General features: G+C 42.1%; 1 protein-coding gene across 1 annotated transcript in view; it reads right to left on the reverse strand.

Moving 5' to 3' along the window:
- Positions 1-248: 248 nt before the first annotated feature.
- The window catches only part of LOC109118082 (zinc finger protein 717-like), an 18,613-nt gene continuing 7,778 nt past the window's right edge, over positions 249-11,083 (reverse strand). The window contains exons 3-6 of the mRNA XM_033765280.1: positions 10,915-11,010; positions 4,328-4,454; positions 3,995-4,087; positions 249-2,135 (exon numbers count right to left, since the gene is read on the reverse strand). Coding sequence (XP_033621171.1) covers positions 703-2,135; positions 3,995-4,087; positions 4,328-4,454; positions 10,915-11,010 — 1,749 coding nt within the window. The 3' untranslated portion in view covers positions 249-702. The remainder of the gene's footprint in view (positions 2,136-3,994; positions 4,088-4,327; positions 4,455-10,914; positions 11,011-11,083) is intronic.

The raw sequence follows: 11,083 nt of genomic DNA on the forward strand, positions 1-11,083 counted from the left end.
TGTGTGAAAGTGTGTGAATTTGAATTACAGTCTAGTCAATGACTGTAATTTGGAAGAATTTTAACATTCTTGCTGGGCATGACAATGTATAAATTTTGTAATAAACAAACACTAGTAACTTTCCTCAGAAAGATTTTTTGTTTGCTTGTTTTTTGAGACAGGGTCTCACTATGTAGCCCAGGTTGATCTCGAACTCACAGGGATCCTTCTGCCTCAGCCTCCGGAGTGCTGGGATTACAGGTGTGCACCACCATGCCTGGCTCCTCAGAAAGATCTTATATGCATATGGTGAATCAGTAACAGGGGGCACTGATGATATAAGACAGCACCATAAAATAGCCAAAGAGTAGATTATTTATTTCCTGTTTGTGTGAAAATGTAAAGTGCCAAGGCAGAGCTGGAAAGATCTGTTCTCTTCATCTATCTGTCTTAAATCACAGTGACGATCTCCCACCTGTACTTCAAGGCCATTCTCAGGATCAGTAGCACTCTAATCTCATAAATCATGAGCAAAGTGAGAGGACTGCAGGGTCACCAACTTTATGTTGGCAGGTTCATCTCATGTGTCTCTACTTCCCAGGCAGAAGTCAGTAAACTGACAACCACAATAAGGCAAGGCTAAAAATGCAGGCTGTGACTCAGACAGATGGAAATGGTTTTTGGAGGACACGTAGCTAGTTTCTGCCATGAGAGATTTTTCCACTATGTGAATTCTGTTTGCACAGGTGTGATTTTAGAAAGTTTTCCGGGGTTCATAGAAGCTTCGGCGCTATGCTGAGTTCTCTCATGCTTCCTGAGGTATGTTTTCTGGCAAAAGGTTTTTCCACACTGGTTACATCCATAGGGTTTCTCCCGGGTGTGTGTCATGTGATGATTAGCAAGACTGGACTTATAGGCAAAGGATTTTCCACATTCATCACATTTATAGGGTCTCTCCCCAGTGTGTATTACCTGATGGTTAGTGAGGAAAGTCTTCTGGTCAAAGGATTTTCCACACTGATTACATTCATAGGGTTTCTCGCTAGTGTGGATGGTCTTGTGTTTAGTGACGTGTATCTTCTGTCCAAAACATTTTCCATATTGATGACATTCACAGGGCTTCTCGCCTGTGTGAGTACGCCGATGCTTTGTAAGGTTTGACTTTCTGTGAAAATGTTTTCCACATTCATTACATTCATATCCTTCAAGTTTCTCTTCTGTGTGAATTCTTCTCCAGTGCCTCCGGAGCTGTGACTTCTTGCGAAAGGCTTTTCTACATTTAGTGCATTGATGGGGCTTCTCCCCACTGTGAATTTTCTCATGAGTAGTAAGGGATGACTTCCGGCAGAAAGTTTTCCCACATTCCTTACACTCAAACAGTTTCCCCCAAGCATGAATACTCTCATGCCTCACTAGGTCTGACTTAGTGTGAAAGGCCTCTCCACATTCATCACATTTGTAGGGCTTTTCCCTTCTATGAAAACTCTGCTGCATAGAGATGACTGGCTTATAGCTGAAGGACTCCTCATGTGGATAGTATGAATAGGGTTCTTTCTCTGAATGTTTCTTCTGTTGCACAATGAAGGTTTTCTCACATTCACCACATTCACAGGATTTCTCCTCTGTGTGTGTCTCATGTGTGGTGAGATCACAGCTTTTATAAAGAGTTTTCCTTCCCACTGTAGCAATGACAGCTGACTTCTCACAGGCTTTCCCAGGTTCATCATGCTTCCAGCAGGCCTGTCCCATAGGAACCCTCTTATATGTAACACATTCTTTCAATAATTTTGCCTCCCTGGTGAAGCGTTCCCATTGTCCACTATATTGAAAATCCTGCTGCCCAGTTGGAATCTTGGGATGCTGACCGAAATGCTCAGGATATCTCAGGGACTTCCCAGTTATATGATACTGATTAGGTTTCTCTCCATTAGGCTCACTGGGGAGATTCGCCATTGCTGAATAGCTTCCATCATCTATAACCAAATCTGAACTTTGGCTTGACCTCAAATCAAAATTCCACTCAAGGACTTTGAGCTCCAATCCTAATTCAACTCTCTCCTCAGCTGTTGTGTTGTTAGTGGTAAGAACAACTTGCCACAAATGTCTTCCTTGACTCTCGTGGCTGGGCTGAAGTATGTGATCCACTTTCTGGACATCTAAAATGAGGAAGGAAAAAAAAAATCTAGATGTCAGCCACAGATACCTAATCATTTCTTACAAAATCCTCATGTATAGGTAAAGAGAGTTTTTCCTATGTTAAAAGCATGAGAAGTCCAGCATTTAGCTCAGTGGTTCCCCCACCTGCTTTGCAAAAGCAAAGGTCCTGAGTTTGATCCCCAGTACCAAAACAAACAAAAAAAATGAGGTTTCATAAAAGTCATAATGGATATTGGGCATAAGCATATACTTTGTTTTCCTATAGACTTTCATGTAATAAATCACATAGACATATTTTAGAATCTTAAAATGCTTTCGGATTGTTTTATTTCATAAAGAACTATTTTGTTATTCACCCACCATAGAGCCACACATACATTGAGAGCTTATCCCTCCCATTTTTGTCCTTGTTCTTTTGTACCTTATTCTTGCAGGGGGTGGTGGTCTACTCTGATATCCTTTCTCATTACTCTGCTTTGAAGGTTGCAAGAACGTCTAGATCACCCTGTTGTAAGATACCAGACAGGTCCAATTTCCTGTCACCTAAGCAGGCACATGACAAATGGACAGGCTTTGCATTTACTTGTTCCATTTTCATTCTTCCTTGGGGAATGACTGGAGATATTTGGGAGTTTTTAAAATATAAATTCTCTTTTTTCCAATGTAAGCAAAGACAGCATCTTCAAAATTCCTAATTAACCTACTGCTTCTTTCTCAGAACCAAATCAAGTACAGGAAGCTTGTCCCTCCCCACACCCCACCACTTTAGAGCCCAACATCTGAAAAGTGTTTGTCGGGAACCTTCTGAGATCAACAGCCCAGATGCTCCCCCTCAATTCCTGTTACATGGGCCCGTGCTTGCTCATTCACTGCCTCTGAAGGATACGGTCTCCTGCTTTCATAAAACAGAGTCCTCTGTACATTTCTCCTTCTCGTGGTCAATTCAAACTCCAGTCCCAACCAGAAATCGGAACTCCTTCACACAGAACCTTTAAATCATTTGCCTTTGGGATTAAGAACCTGTCAGTGCATTGGAAAGTCTAAGGCCACCCTCTTCATGCTCCTATGCTGGATCCTCTTGCTGTTTCACAACTTCTGACAGCACGGTGCACAAATACAATGACACAGTTTCCAGTACATACAATCTTTTCTAGGGCTAGGGGTGTCGGTGAGTTGGGAGAGTGGTCGCCCACATGTGTGAGGCCCCACAATCTCCAGAACCGCAAAAACAAAACAAAAGAAAAAACTCCTTATAAGGGCCACTTGCAGCTACTCAGGAGGCTGAGTGAGGCAAGAGGATCACAAATTTAAGGCCACCCTAAGTAACTTAGTGAGACTCTATTTGAAAATACTGTACAAAATAAAAAGGCTAGGAATGCATATAGGTTAGGGCACCCTTGGGTTCAATCTCAGAGGGTGGTGTGGTTGTATGTGATAAAGTATTGGGCTGGGGATTTAGCTCAGTGGTTCTGCCACCTGCCTCAGAAGCACAAGGTCCTGAATTCGATCCCTGGTACCCCCCACCAAAAGTATAAATGCATTTATCATTAAATATCTAATATCAACAAAAAAAAAGTCTATGATAATGGAGGACAAGACACACTGAGAATACTGAAGAAAAAAAAACAAAGCTCTAAAAGGAGGACAGTAGGGATTAGGCTTTGGGTATATTTAAGAAAATATTTAGTAAAATAAATGGTGGGCATATTGTATGAGAGCCCTGCATGTTTAATGGATGCAGCCCAGGTGTCCTGAGCCTGGGACTTAGGGGAAACATTAACGCCCAACACCTGCCCATAGCCAGCATCTGCTCAGCTACCTGCTTCCTGGCCACCCTGCCCAGTATGCAGTGACTGACCTGGAGAGCATTGGTTTGAAGATTCCTGTCCCATCCAGGGATCTGCTCCTTGTTCCAGTTTAAGGATGACTACAGGTTTAGTGATATAAGGTCCTGTTAATGGGAAATAATGTATTTAAGAAACTACCATCAGGTTCTGTGAATGAAGAATGAAAACAGCTCGGCTTCAAGAGCTGTGTAATGAAGACATCAAAGTGAAACCTTCCTTAAGAGTGTAAATAATCACATTTGTCATGGACTAGAAGTTTACAGCTAATAGCATGAACCCTTACTAGCGCTTACATGTTTGTTAAGAAGGAGCTGGTATCAGACAGTGATGGGGATTTCACTCACCCAACACCGCCAGGCTGCTGTAGGTCTCCAGCATCACCTCCCTGTACAGGGTCCTCTGAGCATCGTCCAGAACCTGCCACTCCTCCCAAGTGAAGCTCACAAAAACATCCTCAAATGACACCAACACCTGTAAGAGAACATTTCTCACTCATCAGCCCTGATCACAGTAGGAACCTCAAAGTTCTGGCTTAAAGGGGGTAAAAGGAGCTGTTTGTAATATACAGGCTGCTTTGTATGGCACAGAAAAAGTCACAAAATTAATCTGCATTATAATTATTTATTAACTACTAAATATAGTATTATAGAGTTTACTTTACAAATCTAAACCATCCTAGTTGCTAGGCATTAAAATGTAAAGAAAACTTTTGCCTCTTTAAGGAGCATGTGATCTGTTGTGAAGAAATAAATACAAATACATGCTCACCTTAAATTTCTTACATAAACTAATCTACACACAACTTCAATGTAAATGAAGCAAGGAAGGACAAAATATAGTTCAGCTTGCCAGAAATGGTGGTGCATGCATGCCTGTAATCCCAGCACTTGGGAGGCTAAGGCAGGAGGATCGCCATGAGCTCAAGGCCAGCCTGGACTACACAGTGAGTCCTTATCTCCAAAAAAAGAAAGAAAAAATGCAGTTCATTATATTAGGAGGTTGCACTTCACTGAAAAACCAAAATGTTAAGCTCTTCCCTCTGTGAACCAGGGATTCTCCTGACCACAGGGCAACAGCATCAGTCTGGTCACGAGCACAGAGTCAGCACAGCCACGTTAATGGAACAACCGCAGTATCGTGTCTAGGGCAGTGAACCTGGTCTGTGATGGGAGATACACACAACACGGAGGAACTCATGCAGTGTGTGGTCCTGCATTTCTACTCGAATATATTCCAACAAAAAACAAAGTTTAGGCATCCGCTGATTTTTAATAAATGAGTTAAAACCACGCACATGGCACCGCACTCTCCTATGTGCCAAACGAGTCTGAGTTTACTCCAGGGGAGCACTGCCACTCCCCAAATGGCAGGGTGTGAATAATAAGGTCCTGGAAGAACGGACAGGTTAACTGAGCAGGTCTGCATTTCAAAAGTAGCTCCTAGAAGGGAAACCGGAAAGGCTTATGGGAGAATCAGCGGAGAAGGAATCAGAGGAGACACGATGACCTCCGCCAGGATACGGAGGAGTAAAACTGCACCATAGCCAAGTAATCCTACAACAGACATATTGAGAAGGCAAAGCAAGGACAGAACCTGCTACTAACTTGCTGAGCAGAGGATAAAAAAGACCTTTCCCTTCCAGCTACTTTCATGATGGTTGCTAGTTACATACTGGGATCATATAGTAAAATACGTAAAGATCTCAAGCAACTTCACAGGAAAATAATAATAAAAATAATAACACTTGATTTAAAAATGGGTCAACAGATCCAAATATACATTTTTCTTAAAAGAAGATATACACAGGTTGGGGATTTAGCTCAGTGGTTCCACCACCTGTCTCACAAGCACAAGGTCCTGAGTTCCATCCCTGGTACCAAAAAAAAAAAAGACATACAGGGCTGGGGATTTAGCTCAGTGGTTTCGTGCCTGCCTTGCAAGCACAAGGGCCCAAGTTCAATCCCCAGTACCCCCCCAAAAAAAGAACACATGCAATGGATAGTTGGGTTGGTAGCACACACCTGTAGTATTATAAGCTGAGGCAGGGGTATTACAAGTTCAACAAAGAACAAAGCCCAAGCAACTTAGGACTGGAGTATCATAAACTGAGGCAGGAGTATCACAAGTTCAGCAAAGCCCAAGCAACTTGGGGCTGGAGTATCAAAAAAGTGATTTCAAAAAATGCTGGGCATATAGCTCAGTGAGAGCCCTATGTTCAATTCCCAGAATCAAGGGTGCGAGGCTGCGGGCAGTACAGACAGAATCAGTAACATAGTATGTTTACACTTAAGATATAAACTTAAAAAACGTGTGCTTCTTGGGCCAGGGATTTGGCTCAGTGGCACCACACCTGCCTTGCAAGTGCAAGGTCCTGAGTTTGATCCCTGGTACTGGAAAAAAAAATGTGCTTCTTGTTTTTCTTTCTTTATTGACCTTCATTAAAAAGTGTCCCAGTACAACAAGATCCTAGTAATGAATGTAACTGTAATGTCTACCTAGAATGTACCAATAAATTAAGTTTTTTAAAAAAGCGTCCCACTTAAAGCTGAAAAAAAAAAAAGGTTCCCACTATCTCCTGAATGCTTTCTCTCACTAGCTCCTGAGGATGTCACCACATGTGCTGCACATCAGCACTATTCCCCAGGGACTGGCCCTTGTCACTGAGCAACATGTCCTTTAGGCTCTGCAAGAATTGACATTTCCAAAGTCACTGCAATGGTTCACAAGCATTAGCTCCTCCCACTACACTGGCACTGATGCAAATATCTGAACAAAATAAAACAATGTTAATGGGTGCCGAAGTTGACACCAGATGAGATCAGACCTAAGAGAAAGGGAGGAGTCCAAGAAAAGTCTCATTTTCCACAACTGGACCACTATGTAACAGGAGAGAAAGTTGTTCTTCTCCTGTAGTATTGTTGACCTTGAAATGCCTTTTGTGTGGATACCATAATGGTTCAACAAGGAGCTGAATCTCTGAGACTTCAGATCTAAGGGTGAGGGAACAAGTCCAAGCTGAAGAGAAAAGGAATGCAAACAGCAGAGCACTAAATCCATCATGGAGAAATGCAGAGTACAAAGAACAGGCAGGGTCTGGGATGAAAAGAACCTGGAGGAGCTATGTGAATGAGCAGGAAAAGGAAAAAAATTGGAGGACACAGAGACCACCACAAGATGGCCTCAGAAGGGCTGGGGATTTAGCTCAGTGGTTCCACCACCAAACTCGCAAGCACAAGGTCCCAGAGTTTGATCCCTGGTACCAAACCCTCCCCAAAAACAAAAACAAAAAAACAAGATGGCCTCAGAGTAACTAATGAAGAATGCCCAGGAACAGAACATAGACAACACTTGCAAATAACGGCAATCAACCTTGGACTTAGCTAAAATGTACCTTTATCAACAAACTTGGGAAAACTGAAGTAAGACAACATTAAAGTGCAAATGAGCAGTGGGAACATCTGCCAGGAAACATCACTCTGACCAGTCTGCTGCACATACTGCATGTGAACATGGGCTGGGACACAGGTACAGACAGTCACTGAATGACTCATGGTCAACTCAATCCTCCAGACATCTGAACTTTCATCCATTAATCAATTACCACCTTGTAAAAGCTGCCCAGCTGGTTCTGCCGCCTGCCTTGCAAGTGCAAGGTCCTCAGTTTGATCCCCAGTACCATTACAGCTGCCTGGCAACACAGGTATTTCAGCAACTCCAGAAAAACCTGATTAAGAGTTATTTTTTTCAGCATCAGGCAACTGTTTACACTGAAGAATACTAGTAGTGTTCATTTCCAAGACGGTGGTGAAAAACGTTCTACTACAACCTTCATGCGACCACATAAGACGTTTTAGCCTTATGTGTAAACAGTTATGTGCCATGTCAAGTCAATGTGGGTGGATCTCTTCTTAGGATCCATCCAAAACATGAAGCAAATGTGTCATTTTCATGGCATCATAAAGTCTACAGAAATATTTGTGCTCAACACAGACATTTCTCAAGTCTTTATCTACATATCAGCTCTATCTTATTTATGTCAGTTTCCCTAAAGCTGAGTTTTACACATTTCTACAGTCCACCTGAATTCATGGATACCATAAAGCTGGTAAAATACAATATAAAACAAGGTTAGAATAAACAATTCACTAAAAATTTCTTCATTTTCTGTTGTTCTTGGAAACACAAAGAGGACTTTGGATGGTAGCTGAAAGAAGAAAAATGTGGGAAGATTGTGAGAACAGGCAGGCTAGGTGCTAGATTGTCCTCCTTAACACACTCTACATATTAAGGGCCAAAGAGGTAGCTCAGTGGTAGTATACCCACCTAGCATGCAGATGGCTCTAAATTCAATCCCTAGTACCTCCTCCAAAAAACAGAATCACTGTAGCAGTATAGTCTCCTACACAAGAAGCCTTGCAAAAAGCCAGGGATGGAGGCACACATATCACTCCCACCTAATTGAAAGACTGAGGCAGGAAGATCACAAGTTCAACTTCAAGTTCAATGCCAGGCTGGGCTATCTAGAGAGTTCAAGGACACCCTACACTACAAACTAAGAACCTGTCTCAAAAATAAATAAATAAATAAAATAAAACAAAACCACAGGTGGTAGGCGGAAGATGGGAATAAGGGCCCATTGAATATGTACGCACAAATTCAGTCACTGGTAGAGATTAGATATAAAATCGATTACTGGGCTAATGGAAACATATATTACCAACTGGTTTACCAACAATTAATGTTCTCCTAGTAATTAATTTAGTAATTTAAATCAGAGCACCATTATAACTTGATTTACATCAATGTCATAGGAATGATCATGGACTGCATGAACTCTTCTATTAATGCCCCACTGGGACCATGTGATCATTTCCACTAAAACATCTCTGGCTTTCACATGCCCAGTTTCCTGCAAAATATACATGTACAAAAACAAAAACAAGATATACATTTATATGGCCAGGGATTTAGCTCAGTAGAGCTGCCGCCTGCCTCACAAACACAAGGTCCTGAGTTCTATCCCCAGTACACGCTCCAAAATGCATGTATACCTCAACATGTTCTGCCCCTGCTCATACAGGAAAACAATGTATTTAATGTACACTTCTTATGATGCCCTGTTCCTGTATTGGTTCCCCATGAGCCACCTCCATGTACCCACACCCTCTAACAGTACCCAAAGACAAGGACCTGGGCTTCGCCACTGACTGGATTTGGCCAAAAGATGTCACTGAACATGACACAAACCTAAACTTGAAAAGAACTGGCTCACTGGGGCTTGTCTTCCTGGACACAGTCAGATTGTGAGAAAGCCTGGGGCTAGCACACTCCAGACATGGGGGCCTCCGGGCAAGCACAGACATCTGAGGGAGTGAAGTCATCTGGAACCAGGCAACCTCAGTCAAGGTCCCAAGAGACTGAAGGCTCCTCTGTGACCCCAGGTATCACCAGCTTAGGAATTTCCCAGTAACTCCAGTTCAAGATTAAATGAGATGGTTTCTTTTCTTAAGCCAATATATTTTGGTTTATGTGTTACATAGGCAAGGCTGAGGATTCAATATTTTTAACATACAGAGGAAATGGGGGAAAATAACTTCCAATCAAAGCAAATACGCAATAAGAACTTTTAAAGCATTGAAAGGAACAATAAATAACCAAGGACTGCAGTGTGGCTGAAGCCACATGATTCAAACAAACCAATGTCTTGGGGCTGGGGATACAGTTCAGCAGTGCATAGCCCTGAATTTGATTCCTAGTATCAAAAATAAAAATAAAACAAATAAAATCTTAAAAATCCAAAGCAATGTCTGGAGGTGAGAATGGAAACATTTAAAGCCCAACTGTGATGCAGTCTGATTTTCTCTTTTCAAATAACTTAAAAAGGTTGCTACTATTTTTCTGCAGAATTTACTATTTTTAAAAACAGATTACTGACATTAAGTGAGAAAAGCATCTGCTACCCTTTCAGGTAACATAATACAGAGAAAATGCTGGGGATAACAAGGGATAGGTATGTTTAGGACAAAGTATTTTAATACAACGTTCTAGGGCTGCAGGTTGTAACTTTTTGTATAACACTTGCCTATCAAATGTGATACCACAGCACTATGAAAACAGAGCAAAAGAAACACTGGCCACATCTGAAAATATTTCTGCTAAGTTGATTTCAGTGTCACCCAAATGATCTCAAAAACTAAGCAGCCCTTTTAAAGGTGGAAAACATAAAATATTAGCCAAATAGGGAAGATGTACTTGACATCTACGTACCTGGTTACACCGGTCAAGCCATTTCTCTACTCGAAGTTAGTTTTTTTCATATTTCCTACAAAGCAGAAAAAACTTTGGCTAAACCCTCCTAGAACAAGATAAAGAGGTTACCATAGACATCAAGTTTGATGACAGTCTAGGTCAGTGATGGCAAACCTTTTACTGCTTTCAATTGATAAAAACAGCCCTCTGCAGCATATGTGCCACAGGATCTAGGTCTGGAGAGCTCAGAGATGAAAAAGTGAAGGAATCCGTATGTTCAGAGAGCACTGTGAAAGGCTTGCTCAGGATCACAGGATGTCCTTCCACACCACACCACACACCTTCAAGACCCTTCCTTTCAGTAACATTCCCCTTGCAGAGCTCCCTCACTCTAGAAGCTACGTCTTGCGAACAACTTCTGTAAAGTCAAACAAGGATACTAGTTAGACTCCACAGTGCAGCAAACAAATGTCACGTGCTGAAGAGACACTAAGAAGCTCACAGATACAACTGCCACATCGCAAGACTCCATACACACACACACACACACACACACACCTCACAATCATTCTCTGGGAAATCGGGGATCCTCCTTAGGACCATGTAATAGGGCTCTCTTCAGGAACAGAATCAATAGAAAACGTGTGTATACTTATGCAAGGGGGTTTACTAGTAGGCTTACAGAATCAGAGGTGGGCGAATCCACAATGGCCGTCAGAGCGATGGAGGAGAGCCAGAGGATCCAGTAACTACTCAGTCCAACAAGGAATCCATAGAACTAGAGGGATCAAGGGTACAGCACTAGTCCAAAGACGAAGGCCTGGAAGTTCGCTGTACAACTGCGCCTGCCA

This window comes from Fukomys damarensis, unplaced genomic scaffold (genome assembly GCF_012274545.1).
Source record: "Fukomys damarensis isolate Sample0158 unplaced genomic scaffold, DMR_v1.0_HiC HiC_scaffold_17, whole genome shotgun sequence".
Classification (NCBI taxonomy): domain Eukaryota; kingdom Metazoa; phylum Chordata; class Mammalia; order Rodentia; family Bathyergidae; genus Fukomys; species Fukomys damarensis.